The sequence below is a fragment of the Pseudophryne corroboree genome, chromosome 5 (genome assembly GCF_028390025.1).
Source record: "Pseudophryne corroboree isolate aPseCor3 chromosome 5, aPseCor3.hap2, whole genome shotgun sequence".
NCBI lineage: Eukaryota > Metazoa > Chordata > Amphibia > Anura > Myobatrachidae > Pseudophryne > Pseudophryne corroboree.
Genome location: NC_086448.1, coordinates 537,942,971 through 537,962,912, shown reverse-complemented (window position 1 = coordinate 537,962,912; position 19,942 = coordinate 537,942,971). Strand labels below are relative to the sequence as shown.

Sequence of the window (19,942 nt, the reverse complement as noted above, 5' to 3'; positions counted from 1 at the left end):
GGAAAGGGTTATTATTCGACCATGTTTGTGGTACCGAAACCGGACGGTTCGGTCAGACCCATATTGAATTTAAAATCCCTGAACATATACCTGAAAAGGTTCAAGTTCAAGATGGAATCGCTCAGTGCGGTCATCGCAAGCCTGGAAGGGGGGGATTTTATGGTGTGTCTGGACATAAAGGATGCATACCTTCGTGTCCCCATTTATCCACCTCATCAGGCGTACCTCAGATTTGTGGTACAGGATTGTCATTACCAATTCCAGACGTTGCCGTTTGGTCTCTCCACGGCACCGAGAATATTTACCAAGGTAATGGCGGAAATGATGGTGCTCCTGCGAAAGCAGGTGGTCACAATTATCCCATACTTGAATGATCTCCTCATAAAGGCGAGGTCCAGAGAGCAGTTGCTGATCAGCATAGCACGCTCTCGGGAAGTGTTACAACAGCACGGCTGGATTCTAAATATTCCGAAGTCGCAGTTGATTCCTACGACTCGTCTGCCCTTCCTGGGCATGATTCTGGACACAGACCAGAAGAGGGTTTATCTCCCGATGGAGAAGGCTCAGGAGCTCATGACACTGGTCAGAGACCTATTAAAACCAAAACAGGTGTCGGTGCATCACTGCACGCGAGTCCTGGGAAAGATGGTGGCATCATACAAGGCCATTTTCTTCGTCAGGTTCCATGCGAGGACCTTTCAATGGGATCTGTTGGACAAGTGGTCCGGATCACATCTTCAGATGCACCGGCTGATCACCCTATCCCCCAGGGCCAGAGTGTCTCTCCTGTGGTGGCTGCAGAGTGCTCACCTTCTCGAGGGCCGCAGATTTGGCATTCAGGACAGCCTCCGAGGGTGGGGGGCAGTCACACAGGGAAGAAATTTCCAAGGTCTGTGGTCAAGTCAGGAGACTTGCCTTCACATCAATATCCTGGAACTAAGGGCCATATACAACGCCCTACGTAAAGCGGAGACCCTGCTTCGCGACCAATCAGTTCTGATTCAGTCAGACAACATCACCGCAGTGGCTCATGTAAACCGCCAAGGCGGCACAAGGAGCAGGGTGGCGATGGCGGAAGCCACCAGAATTCTTCGCTGGGCGGAGAATCACGTAAGCGCACTGTCAGCAGTGTTCATTCCGGGAGTGGACAACTGGGAAGCAGACTTCCTCAGCAGGCACGACCTCCACCCGGGAGAGTGGGGACTTCATCAAGAAGTCTTCACGCAGATTGCAAGTCTGTGGGAACTGCCACAGGTGGACATGATGGCATCCCGCCTCAACAAAAAGCTACAGAGGTATTGCGCCAGGTCAAGAGACCCTCAGGCGATAGCTGTAGACGCACTAGTGACACCGTGGGTGTTCCAGTCGGTTTATGTATTTCCTCCTCTTCCTCTCATACCCAAGGTGCTGAGAATCATAAGAAAAAGAGGAGTGAGAACAATACTCATTGTTCCGGATTGGCCAAGAAGGACTTGGTATCCAGATCTGCAAGAAATGCTCACAGAGGACCCATGGCCTCTGCCTCTAAGACAGGACTTGTTGCAACAGGGGCCCTGTCTGTTCCAAGACTTACCGCGGCTGCGTTTGACGGCATGGCGGTTGAACGCCGGATCCTAGCAGAAAAAGGCATTCCGGATGAAGTTATTCCTACGCTGATAAATGCTAGGAAGGACGTGACTGCTAAACATTATCACCGTATATGGCGAAAATATGTTGCTTGGTGTGAGGCCAGGAATGCCCCCACGGAGGAATTCCAGCTGGGCCGTTTCCTTCACTTCCTACAGGCGGGAGTGACTTTGGGCCTAAAATTGGGTTCCATTAAGGTCCAGATTTCGGCCCTGTCTATTTTCTTTTAAAAAGAACTGGCTTCTCTGCCTGAAGTGCAGACGTTTGTAAAGGGAGTGCTGCATATTTAGCCCCCTTTTGTGCCTCCAGTGGCACCTTGGGATCTGAATGTGGTGTTGAGTTTCCTGAAGTCACATTGGTTTGAACCACTTAAATCCGTGGAGTTAAAATATCTCACGTGGAAGGTGGTCATGCTATTAGCCTTGGCTTCCTCTAGGCGTGTGTCAGAATTAGCGGCTTTATCACATAAAAGCCCCTATCTGGTTTTCCGTATGGACAGAGCAGAATTGAGGACCCGTCCACAATTTCTGCCTAAGGTGGTGTCATCTTTTCATATGAACCAACCTATTGTGGTGCCTGTGGCTACTCGTGACTTGGAGGATTCCGAGTTACTAGATGTGGTCAGGGCTCTGAAGGTTTATGTAGCCAGAACGGCTAGAGTCAGGAAAACTGAGTCGCTGTTTATCCTGTATGCATCCAACAAGCTGGGTGCTCCTGCTTCAAAGCAGACTATTGCTCGCTGGATCTGTAACACGATTCAGCAGGCTCATTCTGCGGCAGGATTGCCGCTGCCAAAATCAGTTAAAGCCAACTCCACAAGGAAGGTGGGCTCTTCTTGGGCGGCTGCCGAGGGGTCTCTGCATTACAGCTTTGCCGAGCAGCTACTTGGTCAGGTTCAAACACTTTTGCAAATTTCTAGAAGTTTGATACCCTGGCTGAGGAGGACCTTGTGTTTGCTCATTCGGTGCTGCAGAGTCATCCGCACTCTCCCGCCCGTTTGGGAACTTTGGTATAATCCCTATGGTCCTTACGGAGTCCTCAGCATCCACTAGGACGTTAGAGAAAATAAGATTTTACTTACCGGTAAATCTATTTCTCGTAGTCCGTAGTGGATGCTGGGAGCCCGTCCCAAGTGCGGACTTCTTCTGCAATACTTGTATATAGAAGTTGCTTGCGTAAGGGTTATGTTATAGTGCATCAGGGTTGATCTGATGCTCTGTTGTTGTTCATACTGTTAACTGGGTTAGTTTATCACAAGTTATACGGTGTGATTGGTGTGGCTGGTTTGAGTCTTGCCCTGGATTCCAAAATCCTTTCCTTGTACTGTCAGCTCTTCCGGGCACAGTTTCTCTAACTGAGGTCTGGAGGAGGGACATAGAGGGAGGAGCCAGAGCACACCAGTATCCAAATTCTTTCTTAAAGTGCCCTGTCTCCTGCGGAGCCCGTCTTTTCCCCATGGTCCTTACGGAGTCCCCAGCATCCACTACGGACTACGAGAAATAGATTTACCGGTAAGTAAAATCTTATTTTTTTGTGCTGAAAAAGCCACCTCTGCTTATACTCGAGTCAGTGGCAGTGCAGTGTGACAGGCAGAGCAGTCTGAAGGAGGGACATGGAGCGCACAGCGCGCGCCTCTCCTGTGTCCCTCCTGCATCTCCAACGGCAGCGGCGGGTCTATTAAAGGAAGTACCCGTTCGTGACCTCTGATCACGAACCGGCACTTCCTTTAATAGACCCACCACGGCCGCCGGAGATGCAGGAGGGACACAGGAGAGGTGCGCTCCGTGTCCCTCCTCCAGAAGACAGCGTGGGATCGACAGAGGGGTAAGTAACAGGCACTGGGGAAGGGGGCATATGTGGCAGCATGAGGGGCATATGTGGCAGCATGAGGGGCATATGTGGCAGCATGAGGGGATATCTGGCACTGTGGGGCATATCTGGTAGCATGAGGGGCATATCTGGCAGCATGAGGGCATATCTGGCACATCTGGCACTGTGGGGCATATGTGGCAGCATGAGGGCATATCTGGCAGCATGAGGGCATATCTGGCAGCATGAGGGCATATCTGGCACATCTGGCACTGTGGGGCATATCTGGCAGCATGAGGGCATATCTGGCAGCATGAGGGCATATCTGGCACTGTGGGGCATATGTGGCAGCATGAGGGGCATATGTGGCAGCATGAGGGGATATCTGGCACTGTGGGGCATATCTGGCACTGTGGGGCATATCTGGCAGCATGAGGGGTATATCTGGCAGCATGAGGGCATATCTGGCAGCATGAGGGGATATCTGGCACTGTGGGGCATATCTGGCAGCATGAGGGCATATCTGGCACTGTGGGGCATATATGGCAGCATGAGGGGCATATCTGGCAGCATGAGGGCATATCTGGCACATCTGGCACTGTGGGGCATATGTGGCAGCATGAGGGGCATATCTGGCAGCATGAGGGGATATCTGGCACTGTGGGGCATATCTGGCAGCATGAGGGCATATCTGGCAGCATGAGGGCATATCTGGCACTGTGGGGCATATGTGGCAGCATGAGGGGATATCTGGCACTGTGGGGCATATGTGGCAGCATGAGGGGTATATCTGGCAGCATGAGGGCATATCTGGCAGCATGAGGGGATATCTGGCACTGTGGGGCATATCTGGCAGCATGAGGGCACATCTGGCACTGTGGGGCATATGTGGCAGCATGAGGGGCATATCTGGCAGCATGAGGGCATATCTGGTACATCTGGCACTGTGGGGCATATCTGGCAGCATGAGGGGATATCTGGCAGCATGAGGGGCATATCTGGCAGCATGAGGGCATATCTGGCACTGTGGGGCATATGTGGCAGCATGAGGGGCATATCTGGCAGCATGAGGGCATATCTGGCAGCATGAGGGCATATCTGGCACTGTGGGGCATATGTGGCAGCATGAGGGGCATATCTGTCAGCATGAGGGCATATCTGGCACTGTGGGGCATATTTGGCAGCATGAGGGCATATCTGGCACTGTGGGGCATATTTGGCAGCATGAGGGCATATCTGGCACAGTGGGGCATATTTGGCAGCATGAGGGCATATCTGGCACATCTGGCACTGTGGGGCATATTTGGCAGCATGAGGGCATATCTGGCACTGTGGGGCATATGTGGCAGCATGAGGCCATATCTGGCACTGTGCACATCTGGCACTGTGGGGCATATGTGGCAGCATGAGGGGCATATGTTGCAGCATGAGGGGATATCTGGCACTGTGGGGCATATCTGGCACTGTGGGGTATATCTGGCAGCATGAGGGGTATATCTGGCAGCATGAGGGGTATATCTGGCAGCATAAGGGCATATCTGGCAGCATGAGGGGATATCTGGCACTGTGGGGCATATGTGGCAGCATGAGGGGCATATCTGGCACTGTGGGCATATGTGGCAGCATGAGGGGCATATCTGGCAGCATGAGGGGATATCTGGCACTGTGGGGCATATCTGGCAGCATGAGGGGCATATCTGGCACTGTGGGGCATATGTGGCAGCATGAGGGCATATCTGGCACTGTGGGGCATATCTGGCAGCATGAGGGGCATATCTGGCAGCATGAGGGCATATCTGGCACTGTGGGGCATATTTGGCAGCATGAGGGCATATCTGGCACATCTGGCACTGTGGGGCATATTTGGCAGCATGAGGGCATATCTGGCACATCTGGCACTGTGGGGCATATTTGGCAGCATGAGGGCATATCTGGCCCATCAGGCACTGTGGGGCATATCTGGCAGTATGAGGGTATATCTGGCAGTATGAGGGCATATCTGGCACTGAGGGCTGTGTACGGCTAGAGCTGCATTTCCCACCCTAGGCTTATACTCGAGTCAATAAGTTTTCCCACGTTTTTGTGGTAGAATTAGGTGCCTCGGCTTATATTCGGGTCGACTTATACTCGAGTATATACGGTAGATGGGGAGCCAGGAGCACAGCAGGCAGGAAGATAGTTCCTGGGAGTAGGTTCCGGTCCAGAGTACTTTAATGCCGTGATGTGGTACAGTCCAGCATAAAGAGGTGAGGAGAGGCCACAGGGCCACTGCATCGGCAGGTGGCAGCAGTGAGCAGTGATGGGAGGTGTCTTCAGTGGTGTACGCGGTGGTCCATGTTGATCGCAGTCAGCAGGCCACACACTCCAGGCACTGTGAAACATGGGAGGAACCATCGTCGGCTGCAGCCAGAGGAACCAGGCATGTGGCGGAGCAGGGGCAATGCTGTAACAGCACGTGAAAGCTGCAACTCCCCCTGGAGTTGCACGGGGCTCGTCTGTGGCAGCAGTGCAATATGCATTCTAGCTAGTGGGCCGCAATGTCACTCTGGGCCAGAGGCCTGGATGTCATAAACAGCTGATTTGCGTGGCACAGGACAGGTCAGCATGCACACCGAGCACTGATGAAAGCAGGGCAGTGCCACAAAATGTATGGTGAAACTGAGGGGCCGAGGATAAAGAGCTCTGTGAGCATTAGCCTGAGCAGACTTGAAAAAACCCTAAGCTAAATAGCCTGTTTATGCGAGCCATGGCAGTGTTAGCACATATAGCGAGTCCGGGAACTTTTCCCAGATTCTATGTGTTAACACCTGAAAACAGGAAATGTAACACTTTAATTGTCTAGGCCAAAGTGACAAAGCTCAAGGCTACCCCCGGTTTTTCCCCCCACTAATTTATTGGGCTAATTGAATTCCCCCTATATATTTCTTCCCAAATCACTCACTTCTTGGGACTCAAGGGCGTTATTTTATTTAAAGTTGAACGTTTTGTGTTCCAAGTACACTTCTGCTTCAAACAAGCATATTCAAGTGTGTATGTTGGGTCACACTCCAGCTGTTGTTGAACTACACATCCCAGCATGCCCTGCTACAATTTTGCTATTTGGCCATGCTAAAACTGTAGCAGGGCATGCTGGGATGTGTAGTTTAACAACAGCTGGCGTGCCAAGGTTCCCCATCACTGTCCTAGGGGATGTGTCCAAATCTCCATAGATCCTATTTCAAACATGTCTGTCTGTCATTGCATATGATAAAACTTGTTGATAAATCAGCCCATTCATATTTCTCTGCATGATAAAACGCACACCTCATGATGTTATAATGTCCTGCTTGAGATGGCAACCGAAGACAATCATATACCTGGGAATATATGTAACCATTTAATGATACTCCCTTTTTGTTTTTTGGTGGTTTTTTTTATCCTGCCTTTTTAATAAAATTTTAAAGAGAAAAGTCAACAAAACCCAGAAAAAAAGCTGTTGATTAAAACCAGAAATACAGTACAGACAATCCAAGCATAATCGGGTATTGCAACCGTAAAGACCCAGAGAATATAAGTTTGAGAGAGAGAGAGAACGATAAAATTGATAAACACAATTAATATGCACAACTGAAACAGGAGGACTAGGACTACGAAACCTCTGTCACCGGCCAGAGAGGTCATCTCTATGTAAACCAAAAGAGAAGCTATATAAACTGTCCCAGAGCTTATGGTATTTAGAAATCTCATTCCTGCTGGTATATAAGTAACTCTCCATTGTTAAATATCTGGGTACTCTGGAGCAAATCAGACTGATAACCTTAGTAAGGATAGACAAATAAAGAACTAATTTATAGATATGTTGATTAAAGTTTATTTTATTAAAGTTTTCTTCCAGAGCAAGTCTAAGCAAGCATATTTTGGGCTCCACACGGGGATGCATGGGCACAGTTATCCTAATGTTATCCCAGACACACAACCAAAAAGCATAAATACCAGGGCAGGCCCAAAGCAGATGCCAGAAGCCAAAGTCACGGGCGCCACATTTGAGGCAGTCAGCACCAGCGTGTACACCCATTCTCAGAGGCAAGTAGACGTGTGCAGGGCCGGCACCGACCGTTCCGAGTGCCACATGTGAAGGTCGCCGCCGCTGTGTTCTCCATCCCGACTGCTGATTGGTGCCACCTCCCGAGATGTGCTCGCACCCCTGCTGCACTGCCCACAGAGAGAGCCTGGACCATGGGGTGAGGTGAGCATGGAGCTAGGGAGGGAAACCATTGGGACAGGGTCCCACGCTGTGGGTTCCATCTTTCTGCAAGCACACTTATGATCTCCCTGTCACCCCCTGCCTCCCCAGTCACCCACTATCTCACAGTCACCCGGCCCCCTTAGTCATCCACTGTCTCCCTGTCACCCCTGCCTCACCAGTCACCCACTGTCTCCCTGTTACCCTTGCCTCACCAGTCACACACTTTCTCCCGGTCAAAACCCGCCTCCCCAGTCACCCACTATCTACCTGTCTTCCTCCGCTGTGTGCGACTCAGTCTGTATATGTAGCACAAAGGAACATGGTATGGAAAAAAACTGCCACATTGTACAGTAGCAGTTTATAGAGACTCAATTGCATACAGATATACAAGTGTCGCATATCAAACTAATCAGCACAGTCTCCTGGTGCGTCCTAGTCGCTTTGTGATGCGACTAAGACTCAAAAAAGACACCCGAACCTAGCAGAGACTCACGGGACCTGGCGTTCCGAGAGGGCGCAACTACAGCAAAGCTGTAAAAGGACACATCTGTATCGCATACATGGAGATGCTTACATACTACCTCCATAATAGAGTGGACCTCTGTCACCAGGTTTAGGTACTGTGGATCTTAAGGGAGTAATACACAGCTTCAAATAAGCAAAGGGGATACCTGTAGTAAGGACAGTCCTGATGTCTCCCCTGTCTTGATTTATTTAGAATTAAGTAAAGTTAAAAACCGCAGCATTTTTGGAGAAAACCAGCAGGATTGGAATAAAAAAAAGGGGATGGTCTTATGGTGATGAAAGATTGTACCTTTGCCTTTTCTCTATCGTCCTAGTGGATGCTGGGGTTCCTGAAAGGACCATGGGGAATAGCGGCTCCGCAGGAGACAGGGCACAAAAAGTAAAGCTTTAGGATCAGGTGGTGTGCACTGGCTCCTCCCCCTATGACCCTCCTCCAAGCCAGTTAGATTTTTGTGCCCGGCCGAGAAGGGTGCAATCTAGGTGGCTCTCCTAAAGAGCTGCTTAGGAAAGTTTAGCTTAGGTTTTTTATTTTACAGTGAGTCCTGCTGGCAACAGGATCACTGCAACGAGGGACTTAGGGGAGAAGAAGTGAACTCACCTGCGTGCAGGATGGATTGGCTTCTTGGCTACTGGACATCAGCTCCAGAGGGACGATCACAGGTACAGCCTGGATGGTCACCGGAGCCTTGCCGCCGGCCCCCTTGCAGATGCTGAAGTAAGAAGAGGTCCAGAATCGGCGGCAGAAGACTCCTCAGTCTTCTAAAGGTAGCGCACAGCACTGCAGCTGTGCGCCATTTTCCTCTCAGCACACTTCACACGGCAGTCACTGAGGGTGCAGGGCGCTGGGAGGGGGGCGCCCTGGGAGGCAAATGAATACCTATTTTGGCTAAAAATACCTCACATATAGCCTCCGGAGGCTATATGGAGATATTTAACCCCTGCCAGAATCCGTTAAGAGCGGGAGACGAGGCCGCCGAAAAAGGGGCGGGGCCTATCTCCTCAGCACACAGCGCCATTTTCCCTCACAGAAAGGCTGGAGGGAAGGCTCCCAGGCTCTCCCCTGCACTGCACTACAGAAACAGGGTTAAAACAGAGAGGGGGGGCACAAATTTGGCGATATGCTTATATATATATTAAGATGCTATAAGGGAAAACACTTATATAAGGTTGTCCCTATATAATTATAGCGTTTTTGGTGTGTGCTGGCAAACTCTCCCTCTGTCTCTCCAAAGGGCTAGTGGGTCCTGTCCTCTATCAGAGCATTCCCTGTGTGTGTGCTGTGTGTCGGTACGTGTGTGTCGACAGGTAGGAGGACGATGTTGGTGAGGAGGCGGAGCAATTGCCTGTAATGGTGATGTCACTCTCTAGGGAGTCGACACCGGAATGGATGGCTTATTTAGGAAATTACGTGATAATGTCAACACGCTGCAAGGTCGGTTGACGACATGAGACGGCCGACAAACAATTAGTACGGTCCAGACGTCTCAAAAACACCGTCAAGGGTTTTAAAACGCCCGTTTACTTTAGTCGGTCGACACAGACACAGACAGGGACACTGAATCCAGTGTCGACGGTGAATAAACAAACGTATTCCTTATTAGGGCCACACGTTAAAGGCAATGAAGGAGGTGTTACGTATTTCTGATACTACAAGTACCACAAAAGAGGGTATTATGTGGGATGTGAAAAAACTACCATAGTTTTTCCTGAATCAGATAAATTAAATAAAGTGTGTGATGATGCGTGGGTTCCCCCCGATAGAAAATTATGGGCGGTATACCCTTTCCCGCCAGAAGTTAGGGCGCGTTGGGAAACACCCTTTAAGGTGGATAAGGCGCTCACACGCTTATCAAAACAAGTGGCGGTACCGTCTATAGATAGGGCCGTCCTCAAGGACCAGCTGACAAGGCTGGAAAATATAATAAAAAGTATATACACACATACTGGTGTTATACTGCGGCCAGCGATCGCCTCAGCCTGGATGTGCAGAGCTAGGGTGGCTTGGTCGGATTCCCTGACTAAAAATATTGATACCCTTGACAGGGACAGTATTTTATTGACTATAGAGCATTTCTATATATGCGAGATGCACAGAGGGATATTTGCACTCTGGCATCATGAATAAACGCGATGTCCATAACTGCCAGAAGATGTTATGGACACGACAGTGGTCAGGTGATGCAGATTCCAAACGGCACAGTATGGCCGTATACAGGAAGAGGACTTGTTTGGGGTCGGTCCATCGGACCTGGTGGTCACGGCAACTGCTGGAAAATCCACCGTTTTTTACCCTAAGTCACATCTCTGCAGAAAAAGACACCGTCTTTTCAGCCTCAGTCCTCTCGTCCCTATAAGATCATATCTGCCCAGGGATAGAGGAAAGGGAAGAAGACTGCAGCAGGCAGCCCATTCCCAGGAACAGAAGCGTTCCACCGCGTCTGACAAGTTCTCAGCATGGCGCTGAGACCGTACAGGACCCCTGGATCCTACAAGTAGTATCCCGGGGGTACAGATGGGAATGTCGAGACGTTTCCCCTTCGCAGGCTCCTGAAGTCTGCTTTACCAAGTCTCCCTCCGACAAGGAGGTAGTATGGGAAAAAATTCACAAGCTGTATTCCCAGCAGGTGATAATTAAATTACCCCTCCTACTACAGAAAAGGGGTATTATTCCACACTATATTGTGGTACTGAAGCCAGAAGGCTAGGTGAGACTTATTCTAAAAATTTGTTTTTGAACACTTACAAAGGTTCAAATTAAGATGAAGTCACTCAGAGCAGTGATAACGAACCAGGAATAAGGGGACTATATAGTGTCCCGGGACATCAGGGATGCTTACCTCTATGTCCCAAATTTGCCCTTCTCACTAAGGGTACCTCAGGTTCGTGGTGCAGAACTGTCACTATCAGTTTCAGACGCTGCCGTTTGGATTGTCCACGGCACCCTGGGGTCTTTACCAAGGTAATGGCCGAATTGATGATTCTTCTTCGAAGAAAAGGCGTCTTAATTATCCCTTACTTGGACGATCTCCTGATAGGGGCATAGTCCAGGGAACAGTTGGAGGTCGGAGTAGCACTATCTCGGATACTGCTACAATCAGCACGGGTGGATTCTAAATATTCCAAAATCGCAGCTGATCCCGACGACACGTCTGCTGTGCCTAGGGATGATTCTGGACACAGTCCAGAAAAAGGTGTTTCTCCCGGAAGAGAAAGCCAGGGAGTTATCCGAGCAAGTCAGGAACCTCCTAAAAACAGTGCATCATTGCACAAGGGTCCTGGTAAAAATGGTGGCTTCCTACGAAGCAATTCCATTCGGCAGATTTCACGTAAGAACTTTTCAGTGGGATCTGCTGGACAAATGGTCCGGATCGCATCTTCAGATGCATCAGCGGATAACCCAATATCCAAGGACAAGGGTGTCTCTCCTGTGGTGGTTATAGAGTGCTCATCTTCTAGAGGGCAGCAGATTCGGCATTCAGGATTGGATGCTGGTAACCACGGAGCCCAGCCTGAGAGGCTGGGGAGCAGTCACACAAGGAAAAAATTTCCAGGGAGTGTGATCAAGTATGGAGACTTTTCTCCACATAAATATACTGGAGCTAAGGGTAAATTTATAATGCTCTAAGCTTAGCAAGACCTCTGCTTCAAGGTCAGCCGGTATTGATCCAGTGGGAAAAACATCACGGCAGTCGCCCACGTAAACAGACAGGGCGACACAAGAAGCAGGAGGGCAATGGCAGAAACTGCAAGGACTTTTCGCTGGGCGGAAAATCATGTGATAACACTGTCAGCAGTTTTTCATCCCGGGAATGGAAACTGGGAAGCAGACTTCCTCAGCACGACCTCCACCCGGGAGAGTGGAAACTTCATTGAGAAGTTTTTTCCACATGATTGTAAACCGTTGGGAAATACCAAAGGTGGACATGATGGCGTCCCGTCTGAACAAAAAACGGGACAGGTATTGCGCCAGGTCAAGAGACCCTCAGGCAATAGATGTGGACGTTCTGGTAACACCGTGGGTGTACCAGTCGGTGTATGTGTTCCCTCCTCTGCTTCTCATACCTAAGGTGCTGAGAATTATAAGACGTAGAGGAGTAAGAACTATACTCATGGCTCCGGATTGGCCAAGAAGGACTTGGTACCCGGAACTTCAAGAGATGCTTACAGAGGTCTTATGGCCTCTGCCGCTAAGAAGGGACTTGCTTCAGCAAGTACCATGTCTGTTCCAAGACTTACCGCAGCTGCGTTTGTCGGCATGGCGATGGAAAGCCGGATCCTAAGGGAAAAAAGGCATTCCGGAAGAGGTCATTCCTACCCTGGTCAAAGCCAGAAAGGAGGTGACCGCACAACATTATCACCACGTGTGGCGAAAATATGTTGCGTGGTGTGAGGCCAGGAAGGCCCCACAAAGAAATTTCAACTCGGTCGTTTCCTGCATTTCCTGCAAACAGGAGTGTCTATGGGCCTCAAATTGGGGTCCATTAAGGTTCAAATTCGGCCCTGTAAATTTTCTTCCATGAAGAATTGGCTTCAGTTCCTGAAGTCCAGAAGTTTGTCAAGGGAGTATTGCATATACAAACCCCTTTTTTGTGCCTCCAGTGGCACTGTGGGATCTCAACGTAGTTCTGGGATTCCTCAAATCACATTGGTTTAAAACCAGTCAAATATGTGGATTTGAAGCATCTCACATAAAAAGTGACCATGCTCTTGGCCCTGGCCTGGACCAGGCGAGTGTCAAATTGGTGGTTTTTTCTCAAAAAAGCCCATATCTGTTTGTCCATTCGGACAGGGCAGAGCTGCGGACTCGTCCCCAGTTCTCTCCCTAAGGTGGTGTCAGTGTTTCACCTGAACCAGCTTATTGTGGTGCCTTGCACCTACTAGGGACTTGGAGGACTCCAAGTTGCTAGGAGTTGTCAGGGCCCTGAAAATATGTTCCAGGACAGCTGGAGTCAGAAAATCTGACTCGCTGTTTATACTGTATGCACCCAACAAGTTGGGTGCGCCTGCTTCTAAGCAGGCGATTGCTCGTTGGATTTGTAACACAATTCAACTTGCACATTCTGAGGCAGGCCTGCCACAGTCTAAATCGGTTAAGGCCCATTCCACAAGGAAGGTGGGCTCATCTTGGGCGGCTGCCCGAGAGGTCTCGGCATTACAACTCTGCCGAGCAGCTACGTGGTCAGGGGAGAACACGTTTGTAAAATTCTACAAATTTGATATCCTGGCAAAAGAGGACCTGGAGTTCTCTCATTCGGTGCTGCAGAGTCATCCGCACTCTCCCGCCCGTTTGGGAGCTTTGGTATAATCCCCATGGTCCTTTCAGGAACCCCAGCATCCACTAGGACGATAGAGAAAATAAGAATTTACTTACCGATAATTCTATTTCTCGGAGTCCGTAGTGGATGCTGGGCGCCCATCCCAAGTGCGGATTATCTGCAATACTTGTACATAGTTACAAAAATCGGGTTATTATTGTTGTGAGCCATCTTTTCAGAGGCTCCGCTGTTATCATACTGTTAACTGGGTTTAGATCACAAGTTGTACGGTGTGATTGGTGTGGCTGGTATGAGTCTTACCCGGGATTCATAATTCCTCCCTTATTGTGTACGCTCGTCCGGGCACAGTACCTAACTGGCTTGGAGGAGGGTCATAGGGGGAGGAGCCAGTGCACACCACCTGATCCTAAAGCTTTACTTTTTGTGCCCTGTCTCCTGCGGAGCCGCTATTCCCCATGGTCCTTTCAGGAACCCCAGCATCCACTACGGACTCCGAGAAATAGAATTATCGGTAAGTAAATTCTTATTTTTTTCTGATTAAAGAAGCCTGAGCATTTTTGTAACAACTGCCATTCTTAAAAGATATCTGCAGGTTCATTTTACAGGTTTGTTTTCACCAGTGCACGCTTTTGCACATAAGGAAACATTGGTAGTTTTTCAGATTTTTCAGTTTTATAATGATCCCTACTGCTCCATTTTATGGAACCATATTTGTTTGTGATCATTCTTGCGATAACTAGCTTTTGGGTTAAAATTTTCCTAAAGGAATGTTTTGATAGAAAAATAATATATACAAATTCTTAAAAAAATTTATTTATTTTTTCTGTAGCCAAACTTATATCCAACAGTTGGACTTCAAACTCCAGGAGAAGTGGTTGATGCTAATTTTGGGCAGAGTCCTTTTGTGTTCGACATAGAAGACTACATCCGAGAGTGGAGAACCAAAATTCAAGCTCAGATTGAAAGATTTCCTGTTGGTGGTGACTGGCAGTCTATAATACAGAGGTTAGTTGTTTTTTTGTATTCCGCTTCTGAGATAGAGAGAGATTATATATATATATATATATATATATATATATATATATATATATATATATATATATATATATACATATATATATATACATATATATATATATATATATATATATATATATATATATATATATATATATATATATATATAATTATTATTATTACTATATTATTTTTTTCAACTCCATTCAGCATTTAACTGTGCTCCGTTGTTTAAGTGTGGATGATTGACTTATGAGTTTGGTTTTATTTCTAAATTGCCTTTGTAATGCTTAATTATATATTCAGTCTGTTGTTCCCATGTCATATCTCTCCCCAACACCTCCTCCCCTGTAGGTTACTATGGTTCAGTACATAAAGAACGCAGTGAATTGTAGTGAAAGAGGGTACACAAAGCATGGGGGAGGGCATGGTTCTCTTATTGCCAGTCACAATGCAGTTCTCAAATGAACTACTCATTCTCCGATCATTGTTAGTGATTGGGAGTAGAGGAGCAGCGGTGGAGAGATAAGCTAGTATACTGGGACTGAAAAGTCAGCAGAGAAATACTGAACACACACATATACAAAGACTGGACCACTGTATAACTGTTGTGTTTTCATATGTGGTGTGTTTGTTCAGTAGAGGGCTGAGGGTAAGGACAGTTTTATCAATATCGGTACAGTAGCAAAGCAATATTGGGGACACAAAACAAGAAGAGTTAATGCTTTGGGCCAGAGAACTGGTGTTATCATTTGTGTCAAACAGGAGGAATAAGTCCTTCATAATATCTATGCAACGTAGTTCTAGTTGTATCTTCATTCTTTCAAGTGGACTTTACTAATCAGTGGGGACAGTGCTTTCTGGGCACAGGCCTGGTATGGTGTCTGAATGTTTAGGGGGACAGAGCTGGGGTTTTTTTTAGCATGGGGGCATAAAGACTTAAACAATATGAGGGTTTTCAATGCAGTGGTACGTGTGTGTGTGTGTGTGTGTGTGTGTGTGTGTGTGTGTGTGTGTGTGTGTTAGTATCTTGGTTTATCTGTGAATTTCTGTCTTTTTATGCTAGTTTGTAAATGTATATACAGCATGTCTATGCAAAGACTTATTAAAGTAATTTCTTTTCTTTTTTTTAAATGTTAATTTACTTTAAAAAAATTAAGTGATCTAAATGAAATAAATCAATCCAGCCACTAGATGGAGCTGTTTGTGTATTGATTCATTTCTCATTGCAATGCTGTTTTACTGAATGATAATGAAGATTTTTGTTTATTTTTAGTAAATGTAAAAATCTGCACCACCTAGAGCAGGCATTCCCAACCTCGGTTCTCAGGGCACACTTACAGCCCCTCCCTGTGCATCAGGTCCTGTGATACTCCGCTAGCATTGGGCATCTTTTTTCCTGAAAATGTGCCCTATGCTGGGTACACACTAGGGCAGCGGAACGCCTGTCCAGCTGATCTGCTGACCTTTCAGACAATTAATAAGTGCATGCACACTTACCAGTCGTCAGCCTGACGTCACAACTGGTGGGCATTTATATGTGCCCGCCCAATTCTAATGCCAGTCACCGGCAGACTCTGCAGCAAATGTACAGGCGGTCAGTATGATGTGCCAGTATATCTACAGATATATTGGCCATCGGCTATGCTGCACAGCTGACGCGATATGTCTGTGAACGACCTAGTTCACAGACATATCACTGGTACACGCCCACGATATATCAGGTGTGCACTTGAATGGCCGATATATTGGCCAGTGTGTGCCCAGTAGACTGGGCTGATTAACTTGATATGCAACAGAGTCTCTGAATCTGTATAGGAAGTGTTACAGTGTAGCAGCTGCAGCGAGTTCCGTTGTGCTCTGTATACAGACTCAGTCCAAAATTAAAATATGTCCTCCACACTGAGCACCATGTACCTAGAGTGAATACTAACAATATACATGTTGCATAACAAATTAATCCACGCAGTCTCCTGGCACATTCTGGACACATTGCGTTGCGACTAAGATAAGATACATTTTAGACATTAAAAAAAAAAAAGAACACACCGTAACTTGCAGAATTGAGCGGGTCCTTGCAGCTCACCAGGCATCTCACACTGCGTGGCGTATTGAGGCTAGATGTATGAAGACACGTCTGTACTTGTAATTATTGCTTGCCTTGATGTGTCATGAATAAATGGATTATGTACATGTGGCTTTTTTATTTTCTGTCAGAACTTTTAATAGCATGATCCCCTTATATATGTATGCTCTACATGTTCTGTAGTATAGAAGTTACATCATACTGAGTAGCTCCAGCTGTGGATTGTTGAATTCCTTTTCATAGTCATGATTTATCACCTGATCTAATATGTGTGCGTATGAAATATGAGGAGTAATAGCTATAGACCAGTGGTCTCCAATCTTAATTGGGGTATGAACTACTTTTGGAAAATAAAACCTCTGAGTGTGCTACCCCCTCTCCCCATCGCGCGCGTGTTCCTGCTAAAGTGGGTGTGGCCTCACAACTACAAGTAATGCCCCCTAGCAGTGCCAAATACACAAATAATGCCCCATAGCAGTGCCAGATACACAAACAATGCTCCCTAGCAGTGCCAGATAGACAAATAATGCTTCCTAGCAGTGCCAGATACACAAATAATGCCCCCTAGCAGTGCCAGATACACAAATAATGCCCCTCAGCAGTGCCAGATACACAAATAATGCCCCTCAGCAGTGCCTGCCCCTCAGCAGTGCCAGATACACAAATAATGCCCCCTAGCAGTGCCAAATACACAAATAATGCCTCCTAGCAGTGCCAGATACACAAATAATGCCCCCTAGCAGTGCCAGATACACAAATAATGCTTCCTAGCAGTGTCAGATACACAAATAATGCCTCCTAGCAGTGCCAGATACACAAATAATGCCCCCTAGCAGTGCCAGATACACAAATAATGCTCCCTAGCGGTGCCAGATACACAAATAATGCCCCTCAGCAGTGCCAGATACAAATAGTGCTCACAATTTCAGAACTCTACCGCCGCTCTCTTGTGTGTGTCTGAGGGGAGGAGAGCTCGGCACTAGCACAGCAAGTGCCTCAGTCTCCTGCTCCGTCCTCACTGCTGCAGCTAAAGTCCCGGGCTGGCGCTGACGTCTCCGGCCATACGGCCATTTGAAATATGGTGCGAACCGGAGGCAATCAGGAGCCGGCGTGCGAGCTCTGATTGGCTGACAGCCAGCATCATATTAATATGCACCCACTGCTACTTAGAAAGCGGCGAGAAGCTACCCGCTCGCTGCTATAGACCTTATACAACATAAAACTGTATGGGTCTTTTAACAAACCACAAAATTATAAAACCACAGTGTAAATGATCTCTTGTGCATTTGCAGCCAGTGTATGAGGAAGCAATATGGCGCCGCTGCCAGGGTAGCAAAAGATTGATATGCTGAAAGAACAATGGCATTTCTTGCCAAGTGCACAGGCGTGCCTAGTTTTGTACCTTGGTGCAGCAACAAGATTTGGTTTTGTAGGCCTTTAATGTGACATTACTACTTTTTCCATCTTGTGCTTTTTGTTTTGCAATAAATATGTTTACTGTTTGCAAAGTTGAATAGAGTATAGGCCAAATGCAGTACATCCAAATACTGAATAAAATCCACATACAACATATGCAAATTGCAGAAATACAGTCCGAAAAATCCAGTACCTAAACTCACCACCATGTGCTTTTGGTGGACCATGGGCTGTTTCCAAAGACCATACTAGTGGGTGTGCACAACTAACTGCATCATGGTACCGGATAGAGTGCAGGTACAGGAGCACCTACACAGTGACACATCTATACATTCTGCGGATTGTAAATTATCTCTGTTGTGTTTTGATGTTTCTATGTTTAGACACTTTATGCGTCATCTTGGATTTAGTGTGTTATGCTACAACTAGGTGACTCATCGCGCCCTACGGGCGCTCTTCAAACCGTCGCAAGGGTCTACGCCCCTTAACCCCTGCACACATTTCTGGCATTGAATAGTTGTATTATATGGAGTATTACGTGCATTCCTAGTTTTGGTTAGTGGTTAAATATTGCAGGACAAAAGGGCGTCCGATGGGGATAGGTGCGTTGCCCCTTTGCGACGGGGAGTGGGGGCTGCGGATGGGGGAGGGGGTACGGAGGCGCTGCGGGTGGGGCAAGGGCAGGTGCGGAGCTGTTGCGGATGGGTGAGGGGTCCCGGAGGCACGCGGGTGTAGTAGGGGGTCAACAGGGGCCGCGGTGGGGGAGGGGCATGTGAGGGGGTGCGGGGGATGGGGGCCATAGGCATTGTGGGTGGTGGAGAGGTTGGTGCGGGGGTGGCGCCGGTGGAGTAGGGGGGTCCGGTGGCCCAGCGGGTGGGGGAGGGTTGGGTGCGGTGGTTTTTACATGCAGACATCGGCACACTCCCCTCCCCCCCAAAAAGACAATACAATCCTTTGTGACAACCACCCCACCCCCACTTCCAAATAGTGTGAAGTACAGCCTTTGCCTCCCTCACCACAGCTCACAGCCGTGGACAGTACCCTGGCCAACCCCAAGACAATGCTGCCATGGTGACACACTAACCTACCCCCGGCTAGATGCCAGCGCTGCCTGTCTGAAGCCCTCTCTGCCCCCCAGACTACTGCAGTAAATAGCAAAGCCCCCCCCCCAGCTGCAGACAGCACACTCCAGCCCTCACCCCACTACATGCTGCCCTCGGGACACACTACTCTACTCTCTGGCAGCAGGTGGCACATTCTCCGGGGCCCAGCCATGGACAGCTCACTTTAGAGAAACTTTCTCCCCATCTCCTGTAAGCGGCAGCCGCTCAAGTGGGAGGCGTACACAGTCAGTGTAATGGCAGGCGCCGAGGGGAGAGCGGTCCCGGGAAGCTGCAGCCGCCGGGTGAGTGAGCGGGTGGAGGGAGCACTGTGACAGCCGTCGGACGTCCGCCGAGGGAAGAGCGGGTCCCGGGAAGCTGCAGCCGCCAGGTGAGCGAGCGTGTGGAGGGGCACTGTGACAGCCGCACAGCCATCGGACGGGCGCCAAGGGGAGAACGGGTCCCGGGAAGTTGCAGCCGCCGGGTGTGTAAGCGGTGGAGGGGTGGGGGGAGTCCGGTGGAGTGTGTGTGGGTGGCCCGGGACGGTCGCCCCTGCTATAATCCATCTCAGCCCGGCTATCCTTAGACGATCTGATTGCATTTAGGGGTTTGGCCAGATCTGTGACTCTGACTCCGCCCAGCGTTACGGCCAGGCACAGAGTAACAGATTTGGCCTAATATATAGGAGATGTCATTGTTTTCTACATATTTTCTGCATTATGGCGGTGTTACAATGTTTTTGTTTTGTAAATTAAGAAAATGGATTTTAATCCAAAAGTGCATAAGCCTAGGGTCAACTGCTTGTCAATTAAACAATACTACCATTTAGGACCTGTTCCTCATGGGAACCTAGAACATTAAC

General features: G+C 48.4%; 1 protein-coding gene across 1 annotated transcript in view; it reads left to right on the top strand.

Annotated features, from left to right (window-relative positions):
- The window catches only part of RANBP9 (RAN binding protein 9), a 154,487-nt gene that overhangs the window by 113,635 nt on the left and 20,910 nt on the right, over positions 1–19,942 (top strand). The window contains exon 6 of the mRNA XM_063923196.1: positions 14,291–14,466. Within this exon, the coding sequence (XP_063779266.1) occupies positions 14,291–14,466 (176 nt within the window). The remainder of the gene's footprint in view (positions 1–14,290; positions 14,467–19,942) is intronic.